Raw genomic sequence first — 18,617 nt, 5'->3', positions numbered from 1 at the left:
CTGTAATTTTCTTCAAATGATCAGGAAGGTAAAACACCTGTTTTTTTAACAGAAACAATAGCTTTTTATGACTGCCTCTGAGATATTTTCAGATTATGAAATATACAATTAATTTCTATCTGAATTCCTAATTAGAGAAGAATCCTTTAGCTGTTTCTCACATACTGTGGAAAAGTAACCCATGTAAGCACTTCTGCCAATTTAATATGTAATAACAAAGCTGTAATTGATAAAGCAATATGAAACAAGTGTTTCAAAGCAATCGTTTTCTTAATGCTTTACATAATATAAATATATAAAGTTGTGTGCACACTGAAAATCAGATGTTATCCATGATATGTTCTCTGTATATTAAATCAGCAAATAAAAACATATCATAAATTTGGCTGAGAAGTTCTCCTTCTCTAGCAAGTGCCATTAACACATCTTTTGCATATCCTGTGAAATAAACAACTATGCTTAAAAGTGGAAGCAAAAGAGTGAAATCAAGATTAAAAGGCAAAAGAATAGTGGGTGTACATGTACAATATTTACTTATCCCAGATTATTAATACTTCATTGTTCCTGTTCTTCCAAATGATGAGTTATTTAAGTGATTTAGTAGAAGGCTATGCCTTTTTCTATGCACTCTTGTGCGTAAGTGTATCCATAGTGTTGCGTAGAAGGCATGGAGATCAAAAGATGGTACAAATAACAGAAAATTGCATTTTCCGGAAGAGTCTTTGGTCTTTTTAGTGAGTTATTTTAACATAGGCATATACAAGGTAGTTCAAAGGCTTTTTAGAAAGTACAGTTTTCTGTTAACAATAAAGTAAGACATTTAATTACTGCCTATTTAGCTGGAAATGCTATCATTCCTGACATTAGTCAAAGTAACGGTCCTTACTGTACCCTACATTTAAGTGTCCAGCAGCATTAAAAACTTGCAAAATTATTTTATAATAGCCAGATCATGGATGCTTTGTCTTTCATATCTAAATTATTATGAGAATTCCTAACTGCATGTACGTTAACATTTTGTATTTACACAGCCTTTAAAGAATTTCATATTGTAATTAATCGGTAGTTATGCTTCTTCATTTTTGTTTCTAAAGTGTTTCAAATAAATGCTTCTTCTTCTGTAGAATTTTATCCGATCTATAGATTCAGGAGAAACCAACTTGGATGGAGCAATAGGTAAGATAATCTATGATATTGCTGCACTTCCATATGTAGGCATTATAACTGTTGCATTTTGAAAAGAAATATAATGATTTTTACCAATAGGACCAGCTGCATCAGAAGAATTGATTAAGACTACTTTATCAACATTTGAAGCAGTAACACAGCATCCTGTCTTGTTGACAAGCCATCGCATGACAGTAAGTCTGGCAACAAATTAATTAATTGCAGGGTAGTTGGCTGAAACCTATTGATAAATTGAATGTTTTGAAGATTTAGAAGCTGTTTGAATTATGCGTTAAAATGTATTGTGGTTCTATCTGACAAGAATATTTTATTGTTTATAAATAGATTTAAATTTCAAGGACAAAGTAAAGCATTTGGACTTGGTTTACTACATTTGGTTCAAAAATTACAGAGAGAATGAGACAGATATTTGCTTAAGGTTTGGCAATAGCAGTTCTTAAAATGATTTTCATATAAATTTAACACTTGATTCTGTAAGCAAGTATGTTGCTACATATTCATGATTTTTTTTCCACTTTGTCTTTATGCTTTCAATATATCTTTGAAAAAACAGTTTTGAGGGGTTGAAGACACCATTTCATCAATACCATTCCCAGTGAAATCATCAACAAGAGTAACAGTTTATAACAGTTATGATATTTTTGTTTGCATGTGTGGATGTTTTTCTCAAAGTATAACTGTTTGCTTACCTAAAATTGTATTACGATTACTAAACCCACATATTGTATGTCTCACATATCACTAAAAATTTGTTTTCTTCAAAGTTTTTGGTTAGTTTTTATTTGAGCTAAGCTGGTTGAATACAATAGTTATGTTATGAAATAATTGTCAGCAAAACAGTAGGTCAGAAGGCTTGAATTAGTGATTGACAAATCATTGTAAGTTGTCCCAATGTGCCTGAATTTTGTGCCTGAATTCCCAGCAAAAGTATGACCCACCATACTTAATGGGATGACCATTTAAGTCCTATTGAAATTTGTGTTTCTGTACTGAAATTAAGTTAAGGGGACACTCATTATAGCACTTAAGTCAAGCACCTAAAACAGCTTTATTTTATCAAGTTACGCTAGATAAGAATGAGTGTGTCTTATTTTGACAGAAATATGTACCATATTTTATAGAGGTCTGTCAACATTTACTAAAATTGCAATACCTTCTGTCTGCACATTAAGTAGGATTCACCTAGCTGCTGTTTAAACTTTAGTGGTCTGGTTCTTGTTTTGTTTTGCTCTGGAAAAATAGCATGAAGGGGATAGCTCCCTTTTACATCCCTTCCTCCTCTGCTCCTGTCCCCTCATTCAGTACAACATTATAGTGAATTATAGGGAATGACTGTCCCACTCTCTTGTAAGTAACCCTTGGCTAGTAAGAAGTGAGTTTTAGTTAAGTACCTAAATCAGTGGGGAACAATTTACTTCATCACACATGTTGAAAGTTTTAGTTGTTTGTTTAAAGCCCATATGAACACATCAAGTAAGATGTAGATGTAGATAAAACTTCCTGCCTTTCCAATGACTGTGAATTTATGACACACATTGCTTTAGTATAATAGGTTCTATGACTCAGAATGTCTGTATCAAAATTTATTAATGTAAGAATAACTATATCTTTGTCAATGAACAATTTTCTTTTTTTATTAGTTTGAGAAAATAAAATTCATTACTTTGTTCACTCATTTTCAGAAAGAACAGTTCTCCCTAGTTTAAGCCTTCCTGACACTCAACAAATAGCCATTCAGACAGAAAATAAAGTGGAGAAAGTGCCTTTAATTCAGTATGTTAAATTCAAGAAATTGTCCACTGTAATTAATAATCTCTAACCACATCTGCCACTAGTGGTGCAAACAGTAATTAGTTTAATACTATTTACGAAGTCTAGTGTGCTAATTATACTTGAATGTACAGCTTACATTACTTCAGAGGAAAGTGGTACTTCATCTTCTATGATGCATACAGAATATTTTTAGAAATGCTGTTACTCAAGGGATATCTTCTAATTGCTGCTCACTGTGCATGACTGGAATCTATGAATATAAATGCCAGCACCCAGTGGAACTTGGTGCTTTTTTTAAAAGTTGAAGCTAGACATGTTCAAGGTTCCAGATCAATATTTAAGTATAGCAGCGGTTAATAGGAAACTCTTTTACTGAGAGAAATGTGTATTTTAGGTTGATCTCTGATGCCTTGATTGTTCATTTAGTCAAAGTTGGATATGAGCAGCATTTTATAAAGGGGAGAGTGGGGAAAAAAAAAAAAAACATTCTTGAGGATGTGTTTTTTCCACTATAACTGTGATATTTCTTTAAAATTTCTAATCAGAAATTAAATTCATATTTTTAACTAGGTTTAATTAATTTAATAATAAATGAGGTTACATTAAGCAAGCAGAACCAGTGTTTTTTGTTTAGGTCTGACTTAATTTCGCTGCAATGAAAGTTCTGTAAGTTAAGATGAGTTTAAGAGTAACATTTCTGTGTTTTTTTTCCACTTTGAGAAGAAAAAAAATACGCTTTTTCTGGGTTTTAGTTTGTTTGATTTCCCTTTGTATTTGTACCTTGAACAAAGAAGGTTGAACAAATTGATTTTCGTGATCAAATTTCTGATTGCCATCGACCTGAAGAAAGTTATTGAGGAGATTAATTTCTGTGGTGACTGACTATATTTTATATTGCTAAGTATGGTAAAATTAAGTGAAACTAATTTAAAGGAGTGCCAGTAATGAGCAGTCATTTCATTTTGTATGCAGTTGTTTGCATTTTTACAAGATATAAAGTAGAGAATAACAGTAAGTGCAACTCAGCATGTTTTGACCAAACTGTACTCAAATATTATGATGAAGGCCCTCAAAAAGAATCTATATAGGCTGGAATGGAACATAAGCCATGGTTTTGTAAACCAGCACAGATCCATGTGTTTGTTTCCTCCTTATACCTGAAACAGAAAACTATTTAATAAATTCAGATAATAAGTGTTATAAATATATATATGTAAATTTTGGTAAAGGTTCAAATTTAATTAAGAATTATGTACCACAAGTATAATTAGTATATTTCTTCTCTTTGTCTGTTAAGTGTACTCATTTGCCAAAAAAAAAAGGACCAATAGTAATTCAGAGTGCTTTGAGCAGTGATGAGGTTCATGATAGCAGTCAATCAGTTCCTGTGGGAATCCTTTTTGTACTCTAACTAGCTCCTAAAAATGCTCTCCACACTGCACAGACAATCTTTTACATGAAGCATGAAAGTTCTCTGGTTGAGACAAAAGTTGTCAGCTATGATTCTCCTCCTAAAGGTTTCAGAACCTATTTTTAAAAATCAGGCCTAAATAAAAGAACCTTGAACCTGATGAGTTGCTTGATGGGAAGTCAAGGGAAAAGCAGTATGACATGGAAAACTACTGACTGACAATATGAGAGTTATTATTTTTACCGCACATGACAACAGGGGATAGAAACTTTAGCAAGTGCTTCTCTCAGCTCATCTTAGTCTTTTCTTTATTCAGCATCAATCTGTTCTTCATCCATAAGCTGTTCTGATCTAACCACTGACACCCTAATTTTGTCAATGTAGGGCATGACTATGTGGACATATTTTACATCATTTCATCAATCACTCCTGCTTTTCAAGCGGATTAAAAGCATACACCCCATGTGGCTTTCTGTCTATTACACTAATCCACATGACACAAGGCTTTTTTTTGGTGTGCAAAACCAGTTCTGTACTAATTGACATATTGAGTCAGTCAATCAGTGCTGTCTCTTCCCTGAAGTAAAAAAAGAAAAAGAAAAAAAAAAATCTCAATGAAGATTCTGTAGTTCTGAAGACTTTTCAACAAAAATTACAAAAATGTCATCCTTCTCCCCAATTCATTCTTACATGTATTATATTATTGTTTCCATTACATTCTGAGAGATTACTGGGAATATAAAGAACACTGAGGAGCATGCTGTGCCTGCAGCAGATGCTTTAAGAAATTTGAAGGCAGCACAATTCTAATCCCATGGTCACTCAGCAGCAACTTTGTATGTGGAATTTTAATGAGCATAAATGTCAGGGTGATGTTGGTTGTTGTGGATCTTACTTGGGACTGGAAATAAGGTTCTGGAAGCTGATTGTCGTTGCTTTATTACATTCTGCTTTGAATTGTGGGTAAGGAGAAGGTATTTGTCAGTAGTTGTAAATTAGACACGTGCACACTGAAAAGAATAAGAGACCTCAAGAAAAATCTCTGAAGGTAGTGTGCTTTGTCATTTGCAAGCATGGGTAAGGTAGCTGCATGGAATGGGCAATGTAGTTTCTTTATTTCCAGTCCACCCTGTGTGACACCAAATGCAAAGACTTTGTCCATAAACACTGCCCTGAAGAGCTCTGGAACTCAGCTGTCAGCAAGGTAAAGATTCTTTAGGCTGGTAATGTTAGTCGTATTGAGGCAAGTTCTGTGGTCTTGAGAAGAGAGTTAAGCTACCCATAAAAACGTAGCCTATGTTGCAGGTGATAACAGGTAATGTTGGCTATATGCTAGTTTGTTAATACGTGGCGGTTGCATGTATGTGTTGAGTAGCTGAATTCATCCTTGTTGACTAGCACAAGTGAATGGATGTGTAGTTCTCCATCATAGGGTTCCTTCCCTAAATAGGAATATGCTAGTATGGGACCCTTCCTCTGTGAGCCCTTGCAGTGTTATAACAGCTCTTTAGCGCTTATATATGGAGCTTTGACATTGCTTGGTGAGGTTAAGGAAAAGCTGAGGCAATGTTTCTTTCTTTTGAATGTAGGAAAGTTTATTTAGGGTGCTGGCCTTATGTGTCTAATGTGGCCTGTACAGTAGAGACAAAAAGAAAGACTGAAATCACAGTTGTCTCTTCCAAGCCTCCTCCCATTAGTGCTTGAATACTTCATTACTCTGAAGATACGGCTTGCCTCTCTTTCTCTTTTGAAGGTTAAAGGAACACTGAGACTTTACAGAAGATTTTCCATTAAACTGTGGTTTGCTTCCAATAGATCTGATCTGTGTAGCTGATAAAATTCTGTAGAAAAGTGAGTACAGCTTTTGCTGGATGCTCAGACCTCAGTAGTAAAGTTTTCCTTGCAGGAATCAATGTTATTAAGAAGACAGATGTTCTTTTTTGGATTGTTTTTTTGGGTTTGGATACTCTACTTGGATTTTCAGAAAGTTTTTGACAGTCAATGCACCAAAGACTCTTAAAATCCATCAGTGGACCTTTCTTCTTATCTTATAGATCAGCTTCTTTTACGTAGTTAAAATTTAGTAAGTAGAGAACTGAGATCAATTTTAAAAGTGTAGGTATATTAAGAAGGATGCATTACAAAGATCTATGTTGCTATTTATAAGTAATTCAGAAAAGGGGATGAATAGTGAGGTGACAGCTGACTGATGATGCTAAGTTATTCACAGTAGTGAAAACTAAAATTGACAGAAGAGTTGCAGAAGGTTTTCAAGATACTGAGTAAAAGAACAACATAATGACATGCAGTTCAATACTGATAAATGTCAAGTGATGCACATAAGGAAAATCATCCAATTATGCCTATACGATGTCAGTCTCTAAACTACTTGTAACTGTTTTGGCTATCTTTTAGCATAGTTTTTCTATGAAAATGGTGGTGTTACATTCAACTGTAATCAGAAAGACAACTAGATTATTAGAAACGACTGATAAAAGACCACAGAAAACACCACAGTGCCATAGAAGTCCATGATTCCCTCCAGTCTTGGATACTGAGGTCTTGGATAGTTGTGGTCTTTCACTCTAAAAGAGAAAAGGTACAGTTTGATGTTGCAAGGAGGGACTGAACAGATAAAAAGTTCAGCTTGGAAATGAAAGAAGGAGCATATAAATTAATGGATGGCATGGAAAAGATGAATTAGAAATAATTATTCATGTTTTTTGAGTGAGTATCAAGTTGGTAACTAGATAGGTGTTTTAAAATAAAGTGCTTTTTCATAAAGCATAACTGAAGTGTGGAATTCAGTGTTGTAGGTATTGCACATGCTAAAAGTATAAATACATTTTAGGTAAGATTGGACAGATATATGAAGAAATGTTGGTAAGCTTTTATTAAATGCAAAAATACTGATGCAATTTCAGCTTAGGAAAATTTCTTAACTCGAGTTGCTAGAAGCTAGAGATGTACAAATCTAGAAGCTTTGTATGTTTCTCCTATTCTTATTCTTCTCCTTTCCAATTGTTAGAAACAGGATTACTAGGTTTGAACTACATTTTTCCTTGGTCTTGTGCATACGTAGTATAGCTGGGAGATGTGACTGTAATGTGTATGAAAATTTCTAGTATTTCATTGCTATTTTTTTCAGTACCGATGACAGCATAGTCGTTGAATGCCACAGTCACAGAATTATACAATAGTGGACTTGTGCAGTTAGGGAGGGGTCCATTGTGGACTAGGTATCAGTCTCCTTAGTAGGTGGTAGGAACCCAGATATAGCTATGATCATACCAATATTCAAACTAATATTAAAACTATCTAGTCTATTTAGGCATAAATTATATTTCCTACTTTTTTTTTTTTTAATTGTAAATGGTCATAATGATAAAGTCTGAAAAGAAAATATCTGAATACCTTCATGCATACATGGAGATTCGATGCCAAGAAGATGTCAGCAGTCGTTTAAAAGAATAAAAAAATGAATCCTTGCTTGAGTATTTGTTTCAATAGCTCTAAAAATACCAAAAGAGTGATAAGATGCTTCTGTATACTAACCTTATAGAAATTTATTAAATTTGCTGATTAATTTATTTAAAGTATTTTTATGTACTGAATACAGTATTATTATGCTTTCCTCTCATACACTCCAGTTTATTTCACCTTGATATCTTGTTTTTAAATTTGTGTGCACATTGCATCACAAAATAATTTTCCATAGAGTTAGTGCTACTGCACCAAATTGAAATGAGGCAAACACCTGCTGTGGAGCATTCCATTCTAAACAGATTGCCAAAACTGGGGTTTCTATTAGTAAAAGGTCAGAAAAAAGCTACTAAAATTATTTAAGACCTAATGAATGTTCTTTACAATGACAGTTAAAATATATTTATCTTAGAAAACACTGATTTGACTGCATTATCTAATGCGGAAGGACTGTCATTAATACTAGATGAAGATGAAAGGAAATCTAGGTTTCAGAAATCAAAGTCGCATCATACTGCTGTGTACTGCCATCTTAATCGGTGTCAGTCTGACTCAGTGCTGCTGCTAAGTGATTTTTAATATTCCACATCCATACATTGCTTCAGATAAATGAGAGATGTTCTTTTGCCTTGTTTCTGTCTGACAGCTTTAATTTACTACTTAAACGTGTCTCTTCATTTGAGGAGCATTGCAGTAGGTTGAACTGTTCTTTTGGATTGAAGAACCTTAAGTACATATATTTTTTAACCTTACAAGTTTGTGATAGCGGATCAATTACCATTTGCAGAACAGTTTAGAGACCTACAAATGGAGCAGTTAGAGTGTAGTGTATTATTTATCTTACTACGGACTAAGATGAAATATTTCAAAATGATGACATTACGAAAGGCACTAGCTGCATGCATGATATATAGCATTATCTGTATAGGAATAAAGGCTATCTGTACTTGCAAGAGTAAACCAACTTCCATACCTCAAGCAAATTCCTTTACCTCTTTTATTGAAAGCATGTAACAAGGGGATTTTTTGTAATTTTTCAGAAGTGAAAAAAAGCCAAAGTCTAAACAAATCCCTTAAAGCCAGGGATTCCTTTAACAGAGACCACCAACTAGCAATGCAATAGTTAACTAAAATAGCTCTAGTTACTGCTGACTAGAGCCTAATTTCATTTAGTGACCCCTTTGCATTGTGTATTTTTAGCTTCTGTAGCTTTTTCTTAATAGTAGATGTTTAACTCTAGAGGAGTTACATCTTCTAGATTTTAATCACTAAAACAAAACACACAGGGAATTATAATCCAGTCTTACTGCACTAAATCCTATTCATGGTGTAGTAAAAGCCTACGCAGTAATTTTATTTATATAAATAAAACCAAGGGCAAGCTGTGTATCCATGATGCATACTTAAAAATTACCAGGCTGTCTCCGTCCATCTCTCCCCAAAATAAAATAAATTAAATATCTAAACTTGCTGATTTCAAAGGGAATGGAAGAAGTAGGAAAAACAATATAAAAATATACTCCAATACCTTAATAAATGTTTGACCTTCCTTTTTTTTTTTTTTTTTTTTTTTTTTGAAGAATCCTGAGTAATGCCATAGCTGAAGCATAACAAGTATTTCTTTCTGTTGTAAGTCCTGTATGACATTCCCACTCTTATGTCTCTTCATGCTGATGTTGTTTTGCACCACCTGCATCTGGATACTTAGTATACTTCTCTGTTCTCTTTGAGGGTATGTTGAAGCTAGAGGTAGGTTTCCAAACCAGTCACCAAGGAGGAGATGCTGTCAGCAAATCTGGAGTAGCACAATGGCAGTAGGGGCAGGGTTGTATGGGAGAGTACCTCTGAAGGAACAGAGTGATAATGTAGAATAATTTGCAAGTAGAACAGTAATCATTTTGAAGAAAAAAATATCTGCAAAGTAGGGGAGACTGTCTGTCCTGGAGTATTTAGGAAGTACTATTTCAAACCATCTCCATCTAGATTTATGAGAGTTAAGAAATAAACAGTAGATTCTGTACTATTTCCACTCTCTTTTGGTTTTTAGTCCTGCTTCAGGCACCCAAAATTAGGATAAATGATTTTCTTCAGATTATAGCTGTGATTCTTACTTTTGATCTGAAGTCTGTCCTAGACAAAGGATCAGGTCTAAGTTATCAGAATAAATAGCCTAATATTGTATTCATATACAAAGATATCATTCCGATTTTTCATGCAATAATTTCATTTTTTGTTCATATTAAGATCTCTAAAGCCTGTACGGTCTAAATAGTTCTTTTACTAATGACTTAAGACTTAGCAATGTATTCTCTTAAATAGAATACTTATAATACTCTGTTTTTAATATTAAATATATAAAACTAATTTTTATCATAGTTTCCGTAAATTGATTTCAGATGGAACTAAGCCGACTAGTTCTGTGACAGATGATCAATCTGTAATTCAGCAAGCGCATAGATAATAAAGAGTTGACTGATTTATTTTCCATATTTTAAATCTTAAGTCTGTAAACTTAAATTTTAATGGAAATTCTTACATCTGCACTAAATTCTGTATTTTAAATGAAAATACACTCTCAATGAACTATACCAAAGTTGATATTGTTTTCTGTGTAAATTACTCTCTGTAACTTTATTACAGCTTACCAAAGAAAAGTGTACTTGGTGGCTTTATAAGTGTGATTATGGATGGTTTTCCGTGATTATTCATCTCTTTGATTAAGGGCTCCAGCAGTGGAATAAACATAGATATGTCTCTGTTCTATTTTTCCCCGTGAATAATCTAAACCAGATCTTTCTAATCCTCTGTTTTAGGTTGAAGACTGCGTTCTCCCACCACTAGTTTCTTTGGTCCATGGTCAGAATGGTAAGTATACGGCCACATCAACTACAGTTTCCATGAATTCCACATTTTGTTTTAATTAGACTTCAGTGTGGTCACATTCTTGGCACCTTTATTTTTAAGTGGAATGGAGACTCTTCAGCTTGCGGTTGCTCTCAGAAACCACATCACTGCTCTTAAGCCACGAGGTCATGGCTGAGGAGAAAGGGGAGAGCCTCGACTCAAACAGCAAGCTTCTGTCTCTCATTAGAGATTCCTTGCTGCCTCAGTAAGTATAATATTGTTGCTTTAGTGGGGAATAACTTGATATTCAATCCATTTTGACAGCATATTTGTTTTAAATACCCTTTTTATGTTTAAATGGCAAAATGAAAAAAAGAAATGGTAATTAGCTGCTGTCTGAGTTCTGTGCCCAACATCTCTCTCCTAGGTTAATTCAGAACTTGGTTGTTTATAACACCACCACCACTTCTGTCTGACACTAGTTTTTGCATCTTGGTGATACTGTGCCTCTGGCCGCTCTTGTTTCTTGAAGTGTCCCCTAACTGTGATTTAAATACCCTCTCTTTGTTCAGCTGATAAAGTCAGAGCATTCTAACGCCAGCATCTTCACTATTGTGGGTACTGTGGCCTCCCGGATGACATTTTAAGATCATATGGAATGGCTTATAACTTTCAAAAAAAGGAAAAGTTACACGATAATTAGTCCTCCGTGTTCACAGAAGGGTTATTGTTTCTAAACTGCTGTCCTTTCCCACTGCCCCAAGCAACAGAAAAACCCTGTGCTAGTGGATGAAACTACAGCCTGTTGGCCAGCTGTGGCCTGGAACTTAATTTATATGGCATATAGTCAAATGAGGCCTGTCATTTCAGAATGACTTGGATCTGAACCTGCTTTGGCAGGGGGTTGGACCCGATGATCTCTGGAGGTCCCTTCCAACCCCTACAATTCTGTGATTCTGTCTTTATGCTCACCTGCATGTGTTATGCATATGTGTACTGTGGGCTGATAACATCTCAGTAGAGAGGAAGAGAACACAAACATAGGATGAGTACAGTAAAGACGAAAATTATCTTTCACATTATTTCAGGATAATGTTACAGTGCATTTTAATGTGTGGTCTTCCAAAGTTAGTAATTGTCAATACTTAGCTGCCCTAAGTGAGGAAATTGTTCCCCACCCCTACATTCAGTAAGTGACAGAAGGGTGGAGGAATGGATGCTGGATTATGATCAGAAGCATAGTGCCTTCCCTAAAAATGAGACTGTCTCTTGCTAATTGACTAATACTCTTAAAATTCAAGAACCAAAGTGCTGTCTGTGCATTATTTGTAAACTTTTCTTTGTGAGAGAAAATGGGAAGGAAATCTTAGTGATATATAGAGAAGCTAATTTTCAGATCTTTCTTCACACTGTTTTTTGAACTGGAAAACAGAATTTTTAGTATGAATTAAAATGGAAACCAGAAATATTAAAGAATAAAGTATACATATTATTAGAAGCTGTCAGATACTTTTCTTCAGATAGGGTAAGAGACTTCAAGTCAAGCAAGACCAAGTTCTGTCTTTGAAACTTGCTCTTTGAAGACATGCCCGTCTTAAAACATGTTCCTCATAGAGCTGGGGGAGTGGTAAGGCTAACTCCAAACTAGAAGGAAGACAACCAATATACTACTGTCTCCTCTTCTAATTAGCTCAATTGGGTGACAAAGCTTTATTATGATTCTACTGAATATGATTCTACTCTGGAGAATTCAGTTGTGCTATCTTTGCATGCATTGTATTGTAGATGTATAAAAAAATTTTGCAGTAGCTCAGAAAGCTCAGAAGCTAGGTTCCAGGCTTGGCTTAAATATTTCCTGAATCAGTTCCTTTTTCTCACCAATAGAGATGAGATAATACTTGCATTTGAAAAACATTTTGAGATTATTTTAAGAAAAAAAAACCAAAAAAAAACAAAAAAACAGAGAATTGGAATATACATCAGCTAGATATAAACAAATTTCACTCTAGTTTAGGAGCATGATAGAACAGCATGTAAATCTTTTAGTAATTCAGAAAGAGTTAACGAGTGTTGATGTATTTAATACATTATTAGAACCTGTGAGTTGATCCAGTGCTTAGTAAGTATGTTCAGCTGTGGGGCGCAGGTAATCAATGCAAAAAGGCACAGGTGGAACAAAAAGCAGAGGAGGGTTGAAGGATTTTCTGCAGAAAAGAAAATTAAGCCTTAGTTTTGATTTGAAAGTCTCTAAACTGAGTTTTGAGAAAAATTAGAAAAGGAGACTAAAGGAAGACCAAAGCAGCTGTTTTAGATATCAGAAAAGACACTAAAGGTAAGTTGTGTTCAACATTGTTCAAGGTATGGATCAGAAAATATTTATGGGAGGTAGGAACGAACCTTCATACAGTCTCCACAGAGCTCAGTAGAAGCTTTATCTGAACGCAAAGGAGTCTGGCCTAAATCTATGAAGAGAGGCTTAAGATTAGATGCAGGCTCGATCTCAAGAAGTAACAGTTACTTGAAAACTATGAGATAGAAAGTAAAGCCTGTACTTAGAGACTGAAGAGATGTTTGCTTAAGTTGTTTAGTCTTTTTGTTCCTGGACAAATGATGGGACAGAATGTGACTCAGCTGGAGGACAGTCAAAAGATGAGAAATGTAATGGCTGCTTGATCGTGGGCACTCTGTGGGGAAGAAGGTATTTCTACCCCTCTTAATCCTGCTTTTTAAGAGATGAGAGCTGTTGGGTATTCATCAGAAAGGCATCTAGGTTTAACAATTTAATTTAAGTGTAAAACTTACTCAGAAAGTAGAATTTCAGTCACTATGCATTAAATATAAATTTCCTGTCAATGCAGGAAAAATAAGTGCTTACCATTTTTTTCCATATCTTCTGCATTATCAGTAGAAGGGTTCTTTCATTAAATATTTGTTCATTTGTAGATCAGAAGGTTAACTTTCTTATAGGACTTCAATCAAATGAAATAGTCTTATTTGATTTAACGTCATTGAGATGTTACTTTTCCTGAGCTTTTTGTAACCAAAATGAAACTTTCTTCTATAGGAAATGAATGAAGTAAATAATTTCTATTACATATCCAGGTTTTTAAATTAGAAATTCAAACATCAGCCCTTTGTCATTTAATTCTTAATATTCTTTAATATTCCAATATGATTTGACATACTATCATTGAAAACTTATGTTGGAACCAGCAACAGAAGAGTAATGTGTTTTTAAAGATTAGCTTGCTCTCAGTAGAGTGTCAAACCAGTTCTTCAAGTACAAAATCCTGGATACTTGAAATAATTTGTAGATAAAATATTTAGTCTTTAAGAGCTTAAGAGGATCTATATCCTACAATCTCTTTAGGTCCTCTTTTCACTCTTGCTTATGGAAAAGACTGACAAAGTAACTTCTTGCACTGCAGTACAGGGAGTTTGCAGAACCGTTATAAAATGCTTTCTAAAACTGTCATTACTAAATTGGTTTACGTTTTGAAGTGGCAAGGAAATCATTGAATGAACTCATTCATTTAACAGAGTCTCTCAAGCACGGAATATTTTCCCTTTACGGAAGATTCATATATTCATAGTTCCTAAAGGTCTTTATTCAAGCTATGTGTTTATATTAATTGCTAAGACATTCATTTTAGTAATCTGTGTTTTCTCATGTGGTATTTGGTTTGATGGATCACTGCACCTTCCCTTAGAAATACTTTTTACTAATGCTTTCTTTGGAGAAAAAAATAGAGTTTGAAGTAAACGGAAATAAAGACTTTTTTTAATTGAACTCCAAGGAATTATGCTGCTAAGTGTGCAGATTATTACTAATCTCTCTCAGATGTAAAAAATAGATGGCTTAAAATGCTTTAAAGTGGACTCCATTTAGAGGAGGTATCAATGTGCTTATAATCAAACAAGTGTATCACAAAGTATCAGATTTTTATTCTAGCATGGCTGATTCATTCATTATTATTGCTAGGAATTAACATTCTGGAGAACTAAATCCATGTTTTGTGTGGTAAGCAGATGACTTCTGACACTGAAGACACTTTATAGCATCTTTGCTTGCCTTGAAAGATTTATTTTTGGATCCTGAGGAGGAAAAAAAAAAAGGCAAATAATTCCATTATGCTTTGTAGAAATATGTACTCCATGCATGTAGGGTTTCAGGATCAGTGTTTACTAATGCATTATAGTATTTTCTCCCTTTATGAAGAAAGGGACTTTTTAATCACCAGTGTGAGAAATAGTTCTCTTTGAGGAACGGGAATCTGTTCTTTTAAAGGAAAGATTCTGATCACCAGAGACATGAAGCCTACATTGACTACTCATTGGTCTACAGAGTAGGTTCAGCTGCGAGTGCTTTGTGGCTCTGTGGCAGCACATTCAGGCTGGTATGTAGCAGCTGTGATACATTGCTTGTAGTCTGTGTGCTTGTTTGGAAGGTTCACCTCTTATGAAGGAAGTCTTGCAGGCTACATCAAGAATGTGGAACTGGTGTGCTTCTCCCTTCTTTTCTTAGAGCTGCCCAGGTGAGAGACTTGGCCAGAAAGTACATCACTTCCTAGATTTTTTTGGTGTGCAAATCAGGGTGCTGAGGTGTGGTCTCTCTGGAGAGGGGATCTTTGATCCACAGAAGAGCTAGCATACATGAGGATACATGCCAACGTGATGGGACATGACTCAGATCCTTCAATTCAGGCGCAAGGAGGGATGCTAACATGTGAAGCAAATTTCTCATTTATTTGCTAGATTTTTGTTCATCCCCCTCTCTCCTTCATCAGAACCCAAGACAGAAAATGTGGAAGTATTTTGGTGCACAAAACATGATAACCTACCACATTTTCCTGCAAATAGTCATTTTATTTATATTTGATTAATTCTTCATATTTTTCTTTTACAAATCAGCACATGCTTACAATTCTATTACTTCCACATGTTTGGAGTAGCACTGCTTGTAATCATAGATGGTGTTTTGACTTGGCTGTGTCTGTTTTCTTTATGCTTACATTTATCTCTTCTCCATCGTTGTACACCATTCCCCTCCAGATATATTTCTATTTTAAATAGATAAAATAAAAATAGTAATTTGTTGGGAGAATATTACTGGGAAACCAGCAGCAGGAGCAAGGTCCATTTTGTGTTTCAGCAGCCTGTTTTCATTTGCCAAGGTATCCAGAAGGTGATGTTTTGAAATGTTTCATGGATATTTCTTTTGTAGTTTTTATGTTCACTGTTGCTCTGAATAAACATTGTTTTAAAAATGTATATTAAATCATATATATACATTTATCAATGTTTTAAAACATTTGTAAAAATATTATGTATTTATGTATGTACACCTCCATATTTAAAAAAAAAAAAGTAATTCTTTTATTAATGCTGCTTTAAAACTTAAGCTGATGGTTTTTAAATACTGTTACTAAATAGTTGTTTGTTGTTTTTTTTGTTTGTTTGTTTTTTTTTCCAATGTTGCTATTCTCTTCCACTTCAGGTACGAGCATATTCTGATGGCTCCAGACCCAGTACCAGTGTATGCTCTGAAACTGCTGGTGGCCTTGACTGAACACAGCCCCACTTCTGTGAGGTGATGTAACTCCATTTTCTGTTGTTCTGAGCGTTTTCTGTTTCAATTTATTTTTTTACATTAGGATTTAACAATAATGTAACTCTCACTATCATACTATTTTGACTGGCACTTAGGAGATTTAGAAAATCTGCATAGAGCATTTATTACAGAACATAACCTTACGGCTTTTGTGCTATTTCTATATGATTCTGTTTCATTTAATATGAATTTAGGCAGTGAAGTATTAAAGGCAATCATATATTTTAAATATTAATTTAAAAAATAATTTATGATAATTTTAATACAAAAACATTATCTAAACTATTATGCAGCTAAACATACTTGTGCTAGGAAAAGGTGATGCCTTTTTAAACGGTGTAGACCTCTTAGGTCACTTTAAAGATATCCAGTCTTTCTGCAAATATCACTATTCTAAATAAGTTCTCAAATACTGATTTGAGTGTTTGGTATAGGTACGCCCAAATGTTTAAAAATATCTTGCTGGGGCAATGGAAAGGAGACACTTTTTACACTGTGATGATACGGGGGGGGGGAAAAAAAAAAAAGAAAAAAGGGAAGCATACCTCTCACATACACACACACATAGCTATTCCTCTCCTCTGATCTACCAAGAAAATCATGTTCTTTTTGCACTTAGCAGTGTCCATTCATGGTATATGATAGAATTATGGCTAAGAAGTCACTGCATACTGTACTGTCTTGATTTGATTAATTACAATAAGCTCAAGATTTTATATAGAAATTATTTTAATATGTAAATATATATTTACATATATATAACTACAATACATATATATCCAAAAAGAAATTTAAATTTTTCTCCCATTGATCTTTCAAAAGATGAAAACATTGCCTTTTCATCTTTTACAGTGTTATTTTGATATACTAACTAGACTAAAAATGAACTAGAAAATTGAGTGGCTTGAAATTTTAAGCAGTTTGAATACAGTGAGTGATATTTAATTGTATTTATATGTATACAGTTTTTATTGTTTATGATCTGTATATGCTACTGCAGACTTTTATGTATAATGCATACGGTACAGCTTTCTATTTTTAGTGTTAACCTACAGAGATTCTAATTCTTCAAGCATTACAATAAAATATTTCTGTAACTAGAACACTGGCTATTATAGTACTGCTCTTCCTCTGCCTAATGAATTCTCTTTATTTGAAGAATCTTATGTATTCATTACACATCTGTAATCATCCCATTTCTCCTGTGTCTTGCTGGCTTTCTTTTACTTTCACTGAATACTTTGTTTGGCTAGATTTCTGAAGGAGAAGAGATTATGCAGGTCTCTTGGTCTGTCTTCTTCCTGATTCTTTGACTTCCCAATTACTTTAGCTGAAATTAGCCCATACATCAAAACTGTGATAGAAATTCAGAATATCTTTGTATTTTCACAAACTGCTAAGTAACAAAGCTGAAACCAGATAAATTCTGGTTAATACAGATAAACGGTAGATCACAGCTGATTGTATTTTGGTTTGAGCACTAAAATATCAGTACATATGTAGCTCAGAATTACAACATATGCTCTTTTTTGCATTTCATTATGCACAGGGAAAGAATCCGTGATTATTGTGATGGGAAGTATGGAGGTAACGCTGGACAAAAATCCTTCAGGAGTAAATTTGTTCCTTGTGGGAAAAACTCCACTATATTTTAGTACTGCTGATAGTGATGAGGGCCACTTTTCATGAAGTCTCCGTGGTTTTTCTAAGTTTATATTTCATCCACAATACCTGGCTTTGAAGGATGAACACCTTCTCCTTTGAGTTAATTGAAATGAAAAAAAAAAAAAAAAAAAAGGTGGTAGCAAAAAAGGTTGTTGTGAAATGGCAAAATATTAATTTAGTGCTTCACTTATTGCATTCACATCTTTCAAAAATAATTTATTAATCTTATTCCAAAATTAAAAAAAAAGGTGAATTTGGATGAAGGTGAGAGCTACTGTATTTTAGTTTGTACCATCAGATAGCCTCTTAGAAATGCTAAACTAATACATTATTTCTCTTCTTTTCTTTCTTCTTTAATCTTACCACATTTCTTGTTTGTTTCTCAAATTTATCTCTTTTCTTCTTTCTATTCTCCTCCGTTTCTTCCTATGTACTCCCCAGTAGAGGCATCAACATTTGCAGAGTTCTTACTTTAGCATTTGAAAAGAGACAGATGCATTCTAGTGTTTGTGTTCTTAGTTTGTAGCAGACACTGTATGTCAGCTAAATCGTTGTGATACCAGAGGAAAAAATTTCAATAATCTTTTTTTTTTTTTTTTTTTTTTTTTTTTTTTTTTTTTACTCTTTTGAACACTATTTTCT

The 18,617-nt window shown here is 34.0% G+C and overlaps 1 protein-coding gene across 5 annotated transcripts in view; it reads left to right on the top strand.

Annotated features, from left to right (window-relative positions):
• The window catches only part of ULK4 (unc-51 like kinase 4), a 232,449-nt gene that overhangs the window by 78,777 nt on the left and 135,055 nt on the right, over positions 1–18,617 (top strand). For all 5 annotated transcript variants that reach the window (XM_082752887.1, XM_082752885.1, XM_082752886.1 and 2 more), the window contains exons 26-30: positions 1,125–1,176; positions 1,267–1,361; positions 10,669–10,720; positions 10,820–10,964; positions 16,197–16,289. In XM_082752887.1, coding sequence (XP_082609013.1) covers positions 1,125–1,176; positions 1,267–1,361; positions 10,669–10,720; positions 10,820–10,964; positions 16,197–16,289 — 437 coding nt within the window. The remainder of the gene's footprint in view (positions 1–1,124; positions 1,177–1,266; positions 1,362–10,668; positions 10,721–10,819; positions 10,965–16,196; positions 16,290–18,617) is intronic.

Source organism: Aythya marila (assembly GCF_965140915.1).
Source record: "Aythya marila genome assembly, chromosome: 2".
Classification (NCBI taxonomy): Eukaryota; Metazoa; Chordata; class Aves; order Anseriformes; family Anatidae; genus Aythya; species Aythya marila.
This window is presented reverse-complemented; position numbering and strand designations above follow the sequence as displayed.